Source organism: Acomys russatus, chromosome 23 (genome assembly GCF_903995435.1).
Source record: "Acomys russatus chromosome 23, mAcoRus1.1, whole genome shotgun sequence".
In the NCBI taxonomy this organism is placed as follows: Eukaryota; Metazoa; Chordata; class Mammalia; order Rodentia; family Muridae; genus Acomys; species Acomys russatus.
Genome location: NC_067159.1, coordinates 24,526,108 through 24,545,278, shown reverse-complemented (window position 1 = coordinate 24,545,278; position 19,171 = coordinate 24,526,108). Strand labels below are relative to the sequence as shown.

General features: G+C 48.5%; 1 protein-coding gene across 4 annotated transcripts in view; it reads right to left on the bottom strand.

Moving 5' to 3' along the window:
* Positions 1-19,171, bottom strand: part of Bcar3 (BCAR3 adaptor protein, NSP family member) — a 155,768-nt gene that overhangs the window by 27,736 nt on the left and 108,861 nt on the right. The window contains exon 2 of one of the 4 annotated variants that reach the window (XM_051165615.1): positions 16,774-16,902. The exons of 2 other annotated variants lie outside the window; for them this stretch is intronic. In XM_051165615.1, the coding sequence (XP_051021572.1) occupies positions 16,774-16,857 (84 nt within the window). In that variant the 5' untranslated portion in view covers positions 16,858-16,902. Of the gene's footprint in view, positions 1-16,773; positions 16,922-19,171 lie in introns of those variants that run through there. One more of the 4 variants, XM_051165618.1, reaches the window with a different exon arrangement.

Sequence of the window (19,171 nt, the reverse complement as noted above, 5' to 3'; positions counted from 1 at the left end):
GCCAGAACTAGCTGGCTGGACACGACTCTGAAAGCCATGACTATTGCTCTGACTGTGGAAAGGGTGTTTCTGTATCCCCCCCCACACACACACACACCCGCCCCCCTCCCCACCCCTCTTACAAGTCTGATCTTGACAAGCTGGGGTAGCCAGAGCCCGGGAAATGTTGGAAAACAGATTTTGGAGGCTTGAAGCCAGCTCCAAGAATGCACTGGGAACTTCCATTACTGTGGAAACCCATGTTTCAACAGCCCTCCGAGGAAGAGAAAGCCATTCCAGCCTGGAAGGAGAGGAGCTCTGGCTCTCCCAGGTGAGCACCAGAGCCTGCATTTTAAACCAAGCATAGGAATGGGCCTGGACATGTAAGCAATGAGAGTTCCTAAGCCAGCCGCTGAGGGACAGTAGGAGGCATCTGTCAAGAGACCCTCAGACGATGCTCCAGACGCTCATTTGCATGAAGGAGACAGGAGATTCAGAGAAAGACAACATCTGAATTATAATTGATATATGCTTAAGTCTACGCCTGGCTGTAAGGAAAGCTCCCCCTTCCCATGTGATTTTACAGTGAGCAAAGCAAATCACCATGACCTGGCAGTGGCACCTCTATGGAAGGACCCGAGGAATCATAGGGGTCCAAGCTGGGGATGGAGGCTCCAGAGGGGCACATTCTGGGAAGGCCACACACAGACAGTCCAAAACACCCACTCTGGGGACAGGCCGACCACCTAGGCATCCGATCCCCGCCTCTCCCCGCTCTGCAGCCTGGGTGAGTTACTCCACTTCTTTGTCATTGAGTTTTCTCCTGGGTCATGATGAGCAACACCATGGCCCAGGGCTGTTCTCAAGACAGTTCTGTCGGGATGGGGGAGGTGGGGAGGGGGGCTGGGGAAGGGCTGGAACATCACAGCTGCATCTAGAGGACAGCACTGAGAGAGAAGGGTAGGAATGTCGTGGGCATCCCAGCTGGGGGAGACAATGAGTAGCTGGGTACACTGTCCTAGAGGCTCAGGTTGGGGGACCCAGGACTGAAAGCTGCAAAGGTGTTAACAGTGGGTATAATTTAAAAAAAAAAAAAAATATATATATATATATATATATGTGTGTGTGTGTGTGTGTGTGTGTGTGTGTGTGTGTGTCCAGCACCTCACCCCTACTTCCTGTTCTGCTATACACCCCCTCAGTCCCAAGGACAGTTCCACCTTTATTCCAGGCATGTGGTGTGGAGCATCTTCCTGGCCATCACTGCTTGGCCTGGGAGAGGGCCCCTCACCTACTCTGAAAGAAGATAGCCCATCCCACTCTGGTGAAAATGCCATGAGACTTGGAGCCTAGTAGTAGTTACTTCACCTCCACGTTTGTTTGTTTGTTTGTTTGTCTGGGAGGGGTTGTTTTGTTTGTTTTGGTTTTGGCTTTTTGTTTTGCCACAAGGACCAATGTGGCTGAGAGGATGGAAATTAGCACTCCAAAAGAAGAGGAACAAGGAATGAGTGGTGGCCCTGTGCCAGGCAAGTCCCTAAGCACAAACCCATTCCCAAACAGACAGCAAAATGCCCTGCGACTTAGCCAGTATGACCTGGGTCTCACTTGTGACGAAAGCAGTTCTCACTGAGGAAGGCCGGGACCAGACGCAGGGGACCTGGCACTGGGGAGCTGGAGGTCCAATCTTCCCTCTATGGATAATGTCATTGAAAAAGCTCTCCCTGGGAAGGCACAGACACACAAAGGTGCTTTAGAGCGATCACCTTACCGCAGTGGGCAGAACGCTGGGAGGAGCAGGGCTCGGAGGCACAAGGCCAGTGCAGTCATTTGAAAGGTGCTGCATGTCCAAACCTCCATTTCTACTCCTTACAGTCAGTGGCTGGCTCAGAGGTCAGTATGGATGAACCCAGTCACTGCTGGCCACTAGCACCTCTTCTGACCTCATTACCCATGTGACACTCAGAACTACCTTTTGTGGATGAAAAACAATCCCTGATGCTGCCTTCTGCCACACACCCCCCCATTTGCTTCCCGTCAATTCTTGTTCAGAAAACCTCTGCAGCAGCCGTTTCCTGCGATTTCTCCACCTCCTGTCTTCAGCCTCACAACCTGGAACCCACAAAGCCACAGGACTCATCATATCACCCTTCAGCCAAGAGATTTTAGTCACAGCTGCACCAGGCTGAGGTAAAATCCAGAATCTTTCCGTCTCCCCGCCCGCCTCCCTGTCAGGAGACCCAGACCCCGAAAGGGTCATGAATAAATGATGTGGAAGTTGAGAATGAGCGGCAAAGTGGGGTCTAAGTGTCCACCCCCTGCATAAAAATTTCAGGCTCTTACTTGGGTCGACAGGTTGTCAAGGGCTCAGAGCCGCCTACAGGTAAAACCCAGCCTTCTCCTGTAAGGCCCCAAACTAACTTGCTGTTATGTCCTCATGCAGGGCCCCTGCTTCAAGGCTTTCTGAATACACTGTCCCCTGTGTCCCACTCTGAGCCTCAGTAGTGCAGATGGGAAGACAGGCTGACATACCTGGGGAGGTGCTGACTGTGCAGCCCAGCTGGAGCCCAGGATGGGGACCAAGGGGAGCAGCCCGAGGGGAGCTAGACAAGGTGTGAAATGGGATTAAAGCTTGAGTTAATGACTGCAGGCAGCTGTAGGCAAGGCCCTCAGGACACGAGATCCCTTAGGGCCTCAGGGCCTAGCCCAGTGCCTCACACACAGCTGCCTCAGCAGACACTTTCTCACCTGCTCACCTTCCACTTGGTAGCTTTTTTTTTTTTTTTTTTTTTTTTTTGCCACTAGGTGTGGAAAAGTGTATTTGCAGGCTGGTCAAAGACAAGTGACCTTAGGCACCCAAGTGTGAGAATTCCCACCTCTTAGTACAACCTAATACAAAGAGCTCAGTTCCGTATGTGCCACAGGCAGACACCAATGTGGAACCAGAAACTTTTTTCAAAGGTGATTCTTAGCAACGGGTGGGGAAAGTTTCTTATTACCAAAAACTTAGAACCCAAACTATGGATAAAATCTACCAGGAAGTTTTAGAGATCTGACCTTTAAGAAATGATTAAAATGGTTTTAACTACATTGATTGACTGTTTGCTTGTTTGATTGATTGATAGTGTGGGGGGTCAGAGGACAACTTGGTCTCTCCTTTCACTGTGTGGGCTCTGGAGATCAAACTCAAAGTGTCAGGCTTGGCAGCAAGGGCCTTTACCCAATGAGCCATCTCGCTTTGCCTCTGAGAAATTAGTTCTAATGGAGTTTAAAAAATAAAAACCAGCTGTTAGACAATATAATCTCTACTTAGGCACAACTCTGTTTAGTCTGTTCAAGTTCCAAAGCCAGCAATTCTTGGGGCTTGGGTGTGGGTGTCGGGGTTGGGGTGGGGAGGGAGGGCTGTCAGTTAAATGTTCTCTCTATGCAGATGAAGCTCATAAGAAGCCACCCTTGGTGATAAGCACCCTGACTCACAGATTCCAACCTTACTGCATGTATACAGTTGGCCCCAAGTGACTTGTAAAGGCACAGGCCCGGGGAAGTTTTGAGATGTGTGTGCACAGCTGACACTTGCAGGTCCTTGAAAACAGAAAAGAAATTCTTACTGATTTTTCACAAATAAGATACATTTCTGGTCATTCATTTTATGACCAAGGCTGTAAATTAAATTATTAGAAACAAAGAAGAAGAAGCTGTGTGCATGTAGGGGAAAGGGGTGGGGGGGAGAGGGAGGGAAGGGCAGGAAGAGGGGAAAAGATGGGGCATGCACAGTAGGCGGGGGTGATGTGTGTGTGTGTGTGTGTGTGTGTGTGTGTGCGCGTGTGTGTATGTACTGGGCTCTTCTGGTCTACTTGGGAGTATCTGACCACAACACCCAGACCATTAGGAATCTCACACAGAGGCTTCCTGTCTTCAGCCTTGGAGCGGGTTATTAAACTAAGGCAAGCGGCAGCAGCAGTACAGGCCTCTTATATAGAGGTATACCATGCAGCTCCACAGCCTGGTTTTGTTTTGTTTTGTTTTTTTAAAGAAACCTTACCTAGAGGTTACACTCACAAATTTGTAAGTCTGACTGTAGCCCTAGCTCACCATGTGAAACTGGTCTAATTTCTAAGCAAACTCTGTCTTCCCTGGAGCTTGGGTAGCAATCCTATGGCGTGGTGGATGCTGCGCTGGGCCAACCAAGTTGGGGCAATGCAAAGATTCAAGATGACAAGTCATCTCAGATCCTCTGGACTCTGACTAGACCTGATGGGGGTCGAGCAGGACTCATCTCTATCCCCGATGAATGTCTTAAACATGTGAGAAGAAGTTAAACCCTCCACAATAATGTGTCGTGGATAGCCAACTCACAAATCACTCTGAAATGCCCTGCTTTTGTGGTCGTCCTGCAAGAACCCCACCTAGCCATGATGTGTAGAATGTGGAAACTGGGGTCTCTAGAACCCCTTTCTTTTGTTGAATCTCAAACTGACCAAGTTTAAAGCTAAATTCCAAAGTAGACACGTAAACGGATTAGTTGTGCGCTTCTTCTAACGGCTGAGCCGCCTCTCCAGCCCCACAAATGACTTCAAGACCCAGATGGTGTTTTACAAGCAAAACACTGCCTAAATGGATCATAAACTCCCACAAACAAAAACATTCCAAGCCCTTCCACAGCCCTTAACTCTACGCAGGGCCAAAGGAGATCTAGACCTACAGATTCCCGGCCTGGCAACTTTATGGCAACTCTTAGTTCAAGCCCTTGGATGTGTGGATCCAAAGTAGACTTGTGACAGTGCATCACAAGGTGTACTGTCACAGTGTGCATCAGTTTTGTTTTACCTCCTGTGGAAATCAGTAGCCTTTGAGGCTTACCTAAAAAATACTTCATGGTAACCCAGCAAGGGAGCTCCTGTAGGGCTTGGGACAGGGGCCGGGGAACTTATCACTAAATCTGATGACCTGAGTGCCAACATGGTAGAAAGGTAGAACTGACCACTTCCCCAAGCTGTCCTCTGACCTCCACACACATGTATGGCATGTGCACACCTACCTCCCCCAACACACACACACACACAACACACACACACACACACACACACACACACACACACACCACCAATAAATAAATAAATAAATAAATAAATAATAAAAACCCGAAGATAAACCATGGATGCTATGGACCCACCCGTCCTACTTGTGACGCAGGTGTGCAGAGCCCCCCTCCAGGCTCAGAGAAGTTTCTTGTGTTCATAATGGTGACTGATGCCCAAGCTCATACTTAAATCAGCTATTAACTTGGAAAGAAAATCCAAAGAGGAAAAGAGCAGATTCAAATGTTACCTTCCCATTTAGTACGGAAACCCTCAAATACCCTTGCCTCTTCTAGCCCAGGCAGTACACCGTGTGTTAGCTTAATGGCTTAAGGTGTGGGCAGTATAGTGGCACTTCACTGAAGCAGGTGCTTGATCATATGGCCAGGGCAGACTTGTCTATTGAAGGTAACCGTTGCCTGGCAGATGGCAATGAAGGGCTTAAAGAAAAGGTTCCTTATTATAGGTCACCCAGGGCATTCTATGAGCATATCTCTGTGGCCCGGTCACCCTCTAGACCCTTAATGATGGTCACCTCTGGCCTCACTTAGGCTGTCAGCTTTTGAACCTCTCCTTCAGACGCTCCCTCTATTGCTCTGTAATGCAGCCTCCATAGGCAGCTTCCTAGTCCTCACACACAGCACCCTGCTGGCGACGAGTCTACAGAAATAAACAGGAAGTCACTTTAAAACAGTTTGATAGTCATCAGCCCACTGCCTTCACCTAAACCCAGGCCCCAGAGTGTGCGTGCTGGTCCTGCTCTCTCCCTGCCTAGATTTTTGAGAGGCACACGTGTCAGGATAGAAGGACTCCACGTCTCAAAGTGGTCGCGGCCTCTTTGAGGAGACAAAGGCATTTGAGAAATGGCCGGTGGTACTGCAGGAGGCCCCAGGAGTCTCTGTTTATGAGAAAGGGATCAGCAAGTTTTGGTGACTCATTTTTCTAGCAACACATTAGTGTGTTGCTAATGTTTAAGCACCTTGAAGACATCACTTTCTCTCTTTCAAACTCCCCTCCCTAAAACCCTCTCATCTTGGACAGACTCTGCAGAGACAGGCTCTTACCATTTCCTCATTTTGTAATTCAGCCCATGAACTTATCACTGCACAGAGCAGAGCCCCCACGCCAGTGCCATTAAACACTGATTTGCAATCTTCAGTTAAATTAAGATGCTTCGTTTTCCTACTGTACGTGACTCTCCCTTTCGCAGACGAACGGAGATTACGAGGGCCATCAGATGTTCTTGCAGACAGGAAAACTATCAAAACCCCCAGAGAGCCCAAGTCCAAGAGATTTCATTTTATTCATTACCCAAACTTATCAAACGCTTATCAGAAGAGGCTCAGACACCATGAATAGGAACTAAGAGGAGGCACTCTACAGAGCTCTGCTTGTCAAGCTTCTGAGAATTCACCCATTAAAATTCTCCTGCTCCTGCGCGCAGACTGAAGAGCTAATTTAATTGCAATTTTTTTTTTTTTTTTTTTTGGATTGGCGTTTTGAAGTGGAGCACCCTGCAAGCAGGAACTTAATCCTACATCCAAACTAATTACATTAGAGTCACTGGGATCGGAGCCCAAGGCTCCCTTTGATGAGAGACTTGCCTGTGCCTTTCATCCATACGCATCCTCTGGGCAAGGTCTCCTCTGTGCGTTCCCACCCTGCAGGATCAGGAAGCTATTGCTTTAGCTGCTCAGTGCTATTTTGATGAAACATCAAGGGACTGAAAAGCCTCCCCCCAACCCCAAACTGAAGGAGACTGATTTCAGACTGAAGACTGGGTGGGGCACCTACACTTCAGAAAATGCAGTAAAACCCCAAAGCGAAGAGCACAGCCTATTTCTTCTATACACCAGGAGCGAAGAGCACAGCCTATTTCTTCTATACACCGGGGGAAACTGCTCACTGGCTGCACCTACTCTAAGATCTCCTTCTCCTGTGGCCCCTAAAGGGTGTGCCAGTCGTGTGGCTAACTTTTGACAGAGTGTTATTTATCCTGGTCCACCCAGAGCTCAGCTCCAAGGTGGTGGTGGTGTCTTGCCTTTCTCTGTTAAACAATAAATTAGGAGATTTTTCAATAGGCCATTTGTTAACACACTGCCCTGCTCCAGCCAGGGAGGGGACCTTCTATGTACATCAGACTTAGATGGTGATTTCAGAGGCAGCCTGGAGTGGGCACCAGAGTTACCTTGTGAGGCAGCCTTGCATTCTGCTTCCCAGAGAAACCCAATGTCACATTCACGGTCAAAGGTCATTTGGTTGCACTTAATCTTGTAATGGGCTGATGACGTGATGGGCTTGATATAAAGGTTGAGTTTGGCCTACAAAGCATCCTATAAATCATTTTGGTCCCTTTCAGCATGCTCTAAAGAGACTTCCATGGGACTTCTCTCTTATATAAGCTTGGCATGTGTGCTGAAAGAAACAGTAGAGATGAGACGTCAATCACTTGTGTCAGTGAGATTTGCATTCAGAAATGGTGGTGCTTTGTAAAGGTCGACAGAGAATGAAAACAACAGACTGTGGGGGGTCACCGTGGACCATGACAAGGGAGTCTGAAGACCAGGTGACCAGAACTCGGAGTAGTAGATCTGAGCCAGAAGTTTTGATCGGTGGTAATTTAACATCATTGATTTAGCATCTTAATGTGAATTATAAATGATTTGGAACACAGCTTTTAACCAAAATAGATGTCCTATTTGACCTTCAGTGAGGAATGTCAGAAAAATCAAAATCAATTTAATTGCAACTCCATCCCATACTTAATTCATTTGGATGCAGTTTTGATGAATCAATGAAAAGTATCACAGTTGAAAGGCAGTGGGGGGTGCAATTAGAAGCAAAATGGAAATGTGCCAACACAGAGAGAAGGAAAGGGGAATATTCAGATAGTCTTCTAGTGTGGGATATGGAATAAATGACTTTCAAATTCTCTTTGCAAAATAGTACGATGACTAACAAGCGTCTTAGAGTCCTTCTCTGGGATAGGACATCAAACCTCAGTGAAGTAGACTTTCAGGAAAGCCAAGCTACTAGTCACAAGATGGGTTAGACCCTGTAGCAACTCCGCCACTTTCAATATACAACTTGCTGATCACTCTTAAAGATGTATGTCTCCCAGGGGAGCTCGGGCCACTTGACACCCACAAATCTTGTTAATGAACTATTTTAAAGGCATGAGCATCACATTAGATGTTCTGAAAAGAAACAGAGAACTGAGATGTGTGCTATCCAAGTGGACAAGACACTAGGCACAGGGCAACCAAGAGCTCACAGAGCCCAACAGCGTGCCTGGGAGCTAACAGCCAAGGAGAGTATTTGTATATCATAAGACAAAGCATCATTGGAGCCTTGCATTTCACGATTTGCTCAGACTTAATAAAGGAGGTTTCTCTGATCCCTAAATGAGAGCCATCCAAAGTACCTATAAAGGTTACAGCTGGAAACGCTTAAGCGGGCACACATCACTTAGGGGACCTATGAGGGCTACTAGAAGCATCTCAAAGTCTGTGAGGCTGGTACGTCCCACGATGACAGGTCAGATAGTCTTGTTTCAACTCCTCAGAGAAACAGATCCAGACTTTCTCTTACCCATGAGGCTCATGTGGCCTCAGAATAGACCCGTTCACGGTCTGTCTGGAGGGGGAACGTGCATCCGACAGCCAGAATTCCTGACCAGAACCAGGGATATGCTGAAGCTGCAGAGATATTTGAGCCAAACAAGATGAGACCCTGTCGAATCTAGAATGTCGATTTGTCCAAATGTGGGAATGCACCACCCCCTCTAGAAATGCCAGCAGTCTGCAAAGGCTTGGGAGGCCAGTTGGGAAGCTACTGAGGAAATCTGGCAAGAGATAACGAGGACTGAATTAACACAGTGGCGGAGGAGACAGAAGGGAAGAAACCACTGAGAGCTATGTTTAGGTGGTGAAACCTTGGTGAACGATTACATGTGGAAGGCAAATAAGGGAAGAAGCGTAAGTACCCCCAGAAAGGATGCGTGAGTCACCAACACCCAAAGTAGAAACGTAAGAGCGAGGCAAGCAGGTTTGCGGAAGGAGGTGAGGAGTCTGGGGTTCTGGTGCCACATCTAAATGGTGTTGTCCACCGGGCCGTGGAGCACTGTGGAGATGGTCTCATTAGACACGCAACATGGGGATGCTCACAGATTAGAAGAGCCTACGTCAGTTTCAATCCCGGAAATGAAATACAGCATGAGAAGAAAGCTGGAGATGGGTTTTCAGAAGCAAACTAGAAAGAAACCCAAGTGGAGAGTGTGGAGCTACCTAAGAAGGACCCAGGAGGAGGGTTCAGTCTCCCGGAAGGTGGAAGAGAAGAGCTTCTGGAAGAAATGACTGTCAATGCTGAGTGCTGCGGGGCGTTCGCACCCACTGGATTTGATCATGTATGGGTCATCGGTAGTGCGGGCTGAGCAGTGTATGTGAGGAGGTCAGGATGGCTGTTAGTTTGGGAAGATCAGAGCATGTTTTGAAGCTAGGAGAGAAAGCAGAGGAGACATTGAAGTTCCCCAGGGGGCAGGAGAGATAGCTCAGGGGTTAAGAGCACTGTCTGCTCTTCCAAGAGGTCCTGATAAAGTGCATGTATACATAAATAAATCTTAAATAAATAAAGTTTCCCAGGGAGAGAAAGGACCAAGGAAGAGGAGCTCTTGAGGAGCATAAGTGACAAAACAGGCCTGGGACAGGGACAGGGACATCTTCCTCACAAGCTGCAGGACTGAAGTAAGGCCTGCAAAGAATTGGAGTTGAGGGAACAGCGTGGCAGAGGGGAGGCAGACGAGAAGCTGGCATGGTTTCTTCTGAGGAGGGAAAATACTCCTTGATATGAGATTCTAACAGGAGAACAGGAACATGGGCATGAACTGAGCAAGGCCACAGAACTGACGGAAGGCTGAGGCGGGGGGTGTGTTGGGAGAAATGCTATCTATACTCTGCACACTGAGCTCACGCACAGAGACCAACCTTCAAAGCGTCTCCTGACTCCTCACCCGAGCTGGTTGGTGAGGTGTGTTCTTCCTCAAGCCTCTGTGCACCACCCCTCCCCCTTTCCCCACTCTCTCCCATCTGATTTCCTTTTCATTCAATGTTCTAGACTGATGTTTTTCTGTCTTACACACATGCTTCTACTGTTACCTCTTCTGGGAAGTTCTCTGGCCAGGGTTGGTGTGAACGGCCTCTAGGATGTCACAATAAGCTGGCTGTCTTCTGTGTTTCTTTCTATCTACCATAGGTATGGAGAGAAAAGGCTCTGTGGCTATGCCCCAGCAGCCATAGAGAGGCTCCTTCCAGGTAGACCCCCAGCCCCTGTGTCCCTCGTACACTCTAGGTCTGGACGCAGTGGGTGGATGGCGCTAGCTGGGACAGATGAGCTCAGGGTGGGAACCTGCTGACGGTTCCTCCAGTCCCTTAGTGAGAAGCCAGGACTTGGGACAGTCATTCCTTTACATGTAACCCTCTTTATAAAAGTATACAAATATCTACAGTAGAAACCAGAAAAAAAAAGTCCTTAGCCACAAACATTAACACACTGATTATAGGTTTCATGAGCTAGACAGTAAGTCGGCACATTCTTGTGACCGGAGACAGAGAGCATCAACAGCTCCCGGGGCTATGACAGTTGACGACAGAGATGCCACTGTGGCATCCAACCCTACGACACACTCCTTTCCTCTCTCTAACCAGAACATTCAAATTGCTGGTCAGTTGAAATGCACCATGTCTTCAACCCTAGCAGCAGGGCCTGAGGCTCTGCTGCACGTCTCCTGGTGACCTTTTACCCTGGCCACTGCAGAGAAACCTCTCCACTGTTCTCCTAACCTTAGTCTTTTCCACTTCCACTGAAAGTTCTAGGCTGCTGTTCTTTCTCTGCACACACATGCCCTTCTTTGACATCTCCCATGCCATCCCAGGGTTTGGCTTAGGCTAACATCCCCAGTCAGGGTTTCCCAGGGTCCCAACTCTGCCGCTGATTCCACTCTGGTTTCATCAACAAAAAGAAGTCTTCAGAAGGATCTAGGCTCTGGGGTTGGTTAGGAGGGTAGGGACACAGCCTCTGAGGTTGGTTAGGGAGCACAAAGACATAGCCTCTGAGGTTGGTTAGGAGTGTGGGGACCCAGCCTCTGAGGTTGGTTAGGAGGGTAGGGACATAGCCTCTGAGGTTGGTTAGGAGTGTGGGGACACAGCCTCTGAGATTGGTTAGGGAGCACGGAGACACAGCCTCTGAGGTTAGTGAGGGAGCACGGGGACACAGCCTCTGAGGTTGGTTAGGGAGCACAAGGGCACAGCCTCTGAGGTTGGTTAGGGAACACAGGGACACAGCCTCTGAGGTTGGTTAGGGAGCACAGGGACACAGCCTCTGAGGTTGGTTAGGGAGCACGAGGACACAGCCTCTGAGGTTGGTTAGGGAGCACGAGGACACAGCCTCTGAGGTTGGTTAGGGAGCACAGGGACACAGCCTCTGAGGTTGGTTAGGGAGCACGAGGACACAGCCTCTGAGGTTGGTTAGGGAGCACAAGGGCACAGCCTCTGAGGTTGGTTAGGGAACACAGGGACACAGCCTCTGAGGTTGGTTAGGGAGCACGAGGACACAGCCTCTGAGGTTGGTTAGGGAGCACAGAGACACAAGCCTCTGTCAGGCGTGTTCTGATACTGAAGCCAGATCCCCACAGCTCCCACAGCTCCCCACAGCTCCCAGATGCCAATGGAATGCACTTAAAGGGCTTCTTTGACAAAGAAGCTGTGCTGGGCCTTTCAGTTTAAGGCCTGGAGGCACAAGTGAGCAGAGAGGAGCTGAGTCCCACTGGAAAGATTCATCCTACAGGGCTTCTCCAACCTTCTGGAGGCTGGTGCTGACCGGTATCTGCACCCATAAAAAGGCAACAGAGCCACTGTCCTTGCTGGGATATGTCCCTCATACTCAGACTATGCAGGTGACATAGACCAAAGGATCAGCTCCAGGAACATGAGCGGGACCTTCACTCCACATGCTCCTCACAGGAGAAAAGCATCCAATAAAACCAAGTGCCAGACACCTGGCACTCCATGGGGCGGGGCAGGGCTGGCAGTGTGATCATCTAGGCTGAAATGTGGATTCAGTAGGCTTCCAACCCACCCCCCCCAGGGAGAAGAGAAGAGAATTCCAATCCAAATGAAACGCCCTAACACAGTTTAAGGGTTTTGCACTATATGGCAGCATTTCATGATGGAGAGAGCGTTCATTCCCAGTGTGGGAGAGTCTGCACTTGCAATTCCTCCTAACTACGGCAGCTCATGGACAAGACCACTGGGCTGGACTTGGCTTGTTCTTAATCAAGGCTTTCTGGTCTATTTTATCCACATATTCCCTATACCCCGCCTTTCTGTTTATGCTCTTTTGGACAGGCAGCATTTCAACACTTGTGTGGTAGTTTCTAGCTATTGGATTTTTCCAATAGAATCACACTGGCCTTCCTTAGGACCAGATGCTGGTTTGATGATGAGTTTAGCTCGCTCTCTGTCTCTCTGTCTCTCTGTCTCTCTGTCTCTCTGTCTCTCTGTCTCTCTGTCTCTGTCTCTGTCTCTGTGTCTCTCTCTGTCTCTCTGTCTCTCTCTCTCTCTCTCTCTCTCTCTCTCTCTCTCTCTCTCTCTCTCTCTCTCTCTCTCTCTCTCTCTCTCTCTCTCTCTCTCTCTCACACACACACACACACACACACACACTCAAAACAAAATAAATACCAACCATCAGAGACATGGGATCCCACTGCCAGCCTCCAAAATGAGGTTTTTCATCCTTTCTTACCCAAAGTCCTCCCACAGCTCCCTAAGGGACACAGTGTGCTATCTGGCTTCCTGCTATCTCCCTGCCCACATCTGGCTGTCATGTCTAGGCTTTTGCGGATACTCCTTCCTCTACCCAAAATCTCATTTCCTCCCAGGACACCATCTACTAACTCTTCTAGGCTTAGCAGAGGCCTGTCTCCCCAGGGAGCCCTCCATGGCCACTGGCGCTCCAGCACAGACTACACCAGGCATGGCCCTCTGGGGAGCCGAGGCATCTTCTACCAAATCACTGGTTAACGAGGCTTCCTTCCAGCCTGTCAATAAGCACCTGTCTAGCACTGCAGCAGTTCCCTCCAAATGGATCAGAACCTTCCTCAGAGCAGGGACTGGGGCCTAACTACTACGGCCAAAGCATCTGGCAAAGGCAAGACCCATATAAGTACCATGATCAATTATTATTTAGCTGAACTAAAGAAATAAGTAGGATAAAAGCTGGTGTGGAAATCTGCCTCTGATGTTAGTGAGCTCCTGGCAGGGCAGAGATGGAGGGGGCATTCTTCCTTATGCTCATTGCTGTTTCCTGCCATGTTGTGAAGTGAGCCTCTCAGCGAACTTTCTGTTGTGACTAGATCTGGCCTCAGTGCTTCTGCTAGCACCTTTTTTTTAAAAAAAAGATTTATTTATTTATTTGTTTGTTTATTTATTTATTATGTATACCGTGCTCTGCCTGCATGTATACCTGTATACAGAAGAGGGCATCACATCACATTATAGATGGCTGTGAGCCACCATATGGTTGCTGGAAATTAAATTCAGGACCTTTGGAACAGCAGTCAGTACCCTTAACCTCTGAGCCATCTCTCCAGTCCCAGCTAACACCTTTTATACCTCAAGCTATGGAGTCTGCTGCTCTCCAAGACTGGAATGCTTTCCCCATCCCGTCCTCTTCTTTACCCATCTAAATCCCAGGCAACTGGAAATAGCTTTGTTTTTTTAAGAAGTATCTCCCCTAAACACACACATGTAGCATGCGCACGATATCCTTCTCAAAATATCTTTCCCAATTGCAATGCAAAATGAAGTATTAATATGCATGACAGCAACTTGGTTCAGACTTCAAGTCTCCTAATATGACATGGTAGAAAGAATATTAAGTTCACGCTAGAACATCTGGCTTCCCTTCCCGGTGCCCCACAGATTGATTGGAGACAGGCTGTTTCTGAGGCTCAGCCTCTGCTCTATGGAAAATGTAAACTATCACCCTGCCGGGTTCACAGAATTTATTCTGAGAAAACAACCCATCAGACATCAAGACGTTGGAAAGCCTGTTGCCAAAGTAACCAAATGACACCGTGGTCTTCTGGCATTCTTGTGGCAAGTCCTTTGAAGCTGAGAATTGCACCTCAACTGTCATTTAGTGCTTTAGCCCTATTCCCAGGCCCACCCACCTCAAAGGTGTTCGGATGTCGACACGGACATGGCTACGCTCAACAGCTAAGGACTTCCGAGTTTGAGTATGCCTTGTTGATGTCACGGATCCGGGATTTCTTGGTTACCAGCTTCCCTCCCCTGGATGGGCTGGAGCAAAAGACTTCCTTCTTCTCACAGACTGAAGATTTCCTGGTCTTTTCTGAAATAGGTGCCTCCTGTGAACCACTTTGGGGTGTTAAGAGTTAGTTGTAATGCTCAGCCTGGCTACAACATCTTTCACCTTCTCTTGATGGAGGCCAGCAATGTATGTTCAGCACTGGTCATTCTCTCCTCTCTGACATCCTGCATCAGTCCTCCCCAGGGCTTTTTGTATACATGTCCATGAGGCTTCTAACTACACGCTAAATTCTGGAAGACCTCTGCAAGTAAGATATTCCCACAGTGCAATTGTGTGATTGGTCTCCTATGCAACCAAGGAACTTTCATATTTTTAGTTTTCTTCCCATACGACCAACACTATTAATAGCACCCTGCTTTCTCCTGAGATGATATGGATTAGACCAAATGGAAAGTTACCATGGCTACCGCAGTGTTATTTTGGGTATGAGAAATTCACGCCAAGGGAAACAGCATACGTGGTCAAACTGGAGCAGCATTTCCGCCTTGTTATCAGGCAATCAATCCCAATTTAATTTTGAAATTCTAATTGCAACAGAAACTAATTACGAGCAGCACGACCTGAACCCCTTAATTAAAGTGGGAGTCAATAAAACGATTCCGTGTTATCATTGGGACAACACTGGAACCATGAAGAAGCTAAGTACAAGCAGATTTCCTTCCCAGGTAACCAGCTAAGCAAAACCAAACAGGGACACTCCTCTGGCTGCGAACTGTAGTGAGGGACTGAAAGGCGTGCGAATGGCTCAGAGCCTTTCTTCATGTTATAGAAGCTTCCACGTAACTGGGGTGGATGAGAAACCTGGGTAGGAAGGAAGACATTTCTACTAAGAAGCATCTACCAGGCTGACCATGATGGGGAGGTCAAGAAAGGGTAAACTGAAGGACAGATGGTTCGAGTTAGCCCACTATGTACTCCCTTCTGGGTAGGCTTTGGGGGCATTCGAGTCACTCTTCATTGAGACTCAGACAGTCATGAGTTGATTCCCCATACCAAATGCTGAGCTCATCTGAACTAGCAGCAACTGGCTTGTGGATGGTCTTCTATTCAAGGGAGAACTCCCTGCCAATCCCTGAAGTGCATGAATCCCTTTGGGACTTCCGAGTCTATCTTTGACAACTCAAAAATCCTGTTAATTGACATCATCTACCCCGGTCCAGAACAATCCATATTTAGGTCGAAAACCACAGCACACACCGCTGGGCTCTGGGATAACACAGGAGCTCTGCAGTAAGTCAGGGGAGGGACATGTTCAACCCACACCTCAGTGCTCTCCTCAAAAGGTCTTGACGGAGAGGCGCGGAAATAAGCTTTCAGAGTAACTGAGCGGTAACTCTGAACACTCAAACCAGGCAGCAGAGCCGGAGGACACCAGCGCACTTCTCATCCACTGTGTACTTTTCTACAGCTGCCTCTTTCTCCCTGTAGCAGGTCACTTTCCCAAGGGTTAGCTTTTGTGTAGCAAGAAAAACAAACAAAAAAAAACAAAAACAAAAAACAAAAAACAAACCAGAGCATCATAGCCCCATTGTTGTTTCTCAGTCCCTCGGGAGAGGCAGCTCTACTTCAGGGTGGGATTCCTTGAGAGCTTTCAGCCTCCAGTTTCCCAGGAATAATTGAGGTCTGCAGTCATTCTGGGGCTTGTGGGGGTCTTCTCAAGGCTGACAAATCTCAAGGTCGGTGCAAGCCTGTGTTTATATTAATCCTTAGTACATCATGGACAGGCAACACAGAACACAGACCTTGGTTTAAAATTAGTCAAATCACCCACATAGTCTATTGACATGGTATGCAAAAGCCGTTGGCACTGGTGTCTAGTCACAAAGGTTAAGACGCGAGTGGGAAAGAGAAACACATTCCTGAACCCTGGACTGTTTTTGGAAGCTGGCTGCAATTCAAAAGAAGATGTTCTGTGGTCTCTTTCCATTATACATATTGCTGGCAGATAATGGAGCATTGAGGTTAAACAGAGCAAGTGAACTCAGCCACCTCACATTCATTCTGAATATGGGGAAAGAGACAGAGACAAAGAGAAAAAAGGAAAGCCGGCTTTGTGATATTTGGTTACTTTGGCATACAATTTCAACCCAGGGATCCTGAAAGTGTCAGGTACAACAGAGTTTTGTCCCAAACAAAAGACAAGGAGCCCCCATTCTCTGTAGCTAAATTCAACTTTCTTGGGAGTGGGGAACCAGGGCCTAGGGAAGATCCATCAGACCAAACGGAATTTTCAAGATAGAAACTTCCTCCAGTGGCCCCTAGAAACCTATTGTCTTTGGGAGCCCCAAAAGGATTAGAGATGTGCACATCACAGTCTCCAAGCCACACCTACCTTGACTCCAAGGAAAGACTTGCGGTGGTAGAAGCAGCACAGGGCTGCCGAGAGGGCGTGGAAAGCATTGCATTCTTTAGGCATCTTGTCTTCAGTCCCAGACACCACACACCTTCATTGAAGTTAAAAGGAAGGGGGCATAGGATGGTGGAGCCCAGCCCGCGCTCTGCGGCTACTGTCCACAGCCAGCAGCCCCAAGAGTGAGTCGGCTCCTTCTCCCAGGCCAGTCTGTGACTTTTTTTCCCCTCTGCTGAAGCCAATACGATCCACTCGTTCAATTCTGGCCGGCTTGTGTCCAGCCTGCCATGCACACGGTGCCAGAAATTCTCATGTGACCAGACTTGATGAAATTCTAACCCCTCTTAGAAGAGGGCTTGCTTATGCTTTAGCTTTTAGCTGTCCCCTAATTCAGAGGCCAGGCAGAAATCGTTATCCCCACCCCACCCCCCTCTGGGCAGCCTTCCCTTTCCAGGGCTGGAACACACCACAGCAATCTGCTCCTAGTGGCCTTGTTTTTTCTCACACACACACACAACCCCCCCCCCCCCCCAGCACTTCGGGCTTTTTTAGAAGCAGGGCAAGTTGTACATATCACACACACCATCCTAGTGTGAGACAGAGGTTCCTTTGAGGGAAGGTGGCCCCGCTAGTGATCGGGTGGTGGCTTTCCCGGGGAGTAACCTTAGAAGTTCTAAGAAATCAGGCAAGAGGATCCTGGTCCCATGCCCACCTCCAGAGCTGTTTACTCTTAATTAGGATGCTCCTGGCAGGCAGCGGGCAGCTGATAACGCTGGCACAGTCCTCATTATTAGGAAAGCACTACTGCCTTTTGGTGTTTAATTAGCAAGTCTGTCAGCAAACATCCTGCAGGGCCTATGCCCTTCCCACCTGGCTGTGCAGCCCTGCAGGAAGATGGGGACTGAGAAACTCCCTTCTGACCCAGCTGTTTGCTCTCCTCTCCTCAATCCCTTTAAGTCCTTCCCTTTAATTACCCAGCTCACTTAATTGCCCTCCTTCCGCAACAAGCCGTGCATTCAATACCAAGAAAGGTCTTTCTAGTAAGACTCAAGGCCTGGTAAGCCTCACAACACCTTGAGGAGGACAGCAGTAAACTCCCTCATTGGTTCCAGTTAAGGCAGATGGTCTGCTCGTCTGCTGTGGTTTTTTTTTTTTGTTTTTTTTTGTTTTTTGGTTTGTTTGTTTGTTTGTTTGTTTTGGTTTGGTTTAAAATCAAGCCCAGGTTTTGACCTCACAGCTCTTCCTTTCCTGCCACTCTGTGTATTAGCTTTCAGGGGCTCCAAGCCCCCTTCCAAGTCAGAATGTGTCCTGAAGCTTCCGGAAACTTCACCCAGGCAGAAACTTGTACCAAGGGTGAACCTGAACCTTTTCATTCCAGAAGAGAATAACACCGGATGAAACACGAGAGAGGTATGAGAAATATCCGAGCGGGATTAGCGGCAAATCCTCTGAGGCCTCGGCCTTTGGCCTAGGTCAGAGCCGCCTATAAAAAAATGGGAGCTTGTTTGCCCAGTGCCCAGCGAGCAGCTTCTATATTTCATCAGGAAGAACAGAGAGCCACAGGCCTCACACACTCTGGAAGAGGTAGAGGTTCTGCCTAGGACACGGCTAGCATGCGCTCACTCGGGGATCCGAAGGCTCTCCAGGATGAGGAAGAGCCGGGGAAGCTGGCTCAACTTCTCCTTACACGAGATTCCTGTCCTCCCTCATGCTTGTTCTGTTGGAGATAAGACTGACTGTTCTGGGAGCTCCTAGGCCCTGTAAGGTCTACCGGAACCATCAGATGGTTAGGTGAGCCTTAAACCGACTTCTGAGATGGCCGAACCCAGCGTTTGTCCAGTTGGTGGGTCAACAGGGTCCTTCAGGGTCTACATCTTGCACCACCCAGGAGGAAGCACTTTCCTTTGCTATCACTTCCATCAGATGGGTTCAAAGGGTAAGTCTCCAGAGAACCTTTGTTGCGGTGACTCATCAGCCAGGCCAAGAGCCATCACCGAAGGGGCTCAGTTCACGGCCGTTATTCCCTCGGCAGGAAATGACAAGCTCCTTTGGGCTAAAAAACCTCTCCAACCGGCTGGAAAAACATTCCCTGGGCCCAGGAAAAGGAGCACTCTCACTCCTGCATGGAAACTCAGTAAGACTGGACAGCAAAGCGCTTCTCGGTTCTAGCCCTCATCGCCAGCAAAAGAGAGTGTGTCCTTCACAACTATATATTATTGCATGTCTGTGATGTTGTGGGTGGGGCATGTTTACACTACGGTGTGTGTGCACAGCCCAGAGAACTCCGTGACGTTTGCTCTCTTCTTCCAGCTTTAAGCGGGTTCTGGGGATTAAATCCGGGACACTAAGCTTGCACAGCAAGCACCTTTACTGAACCATC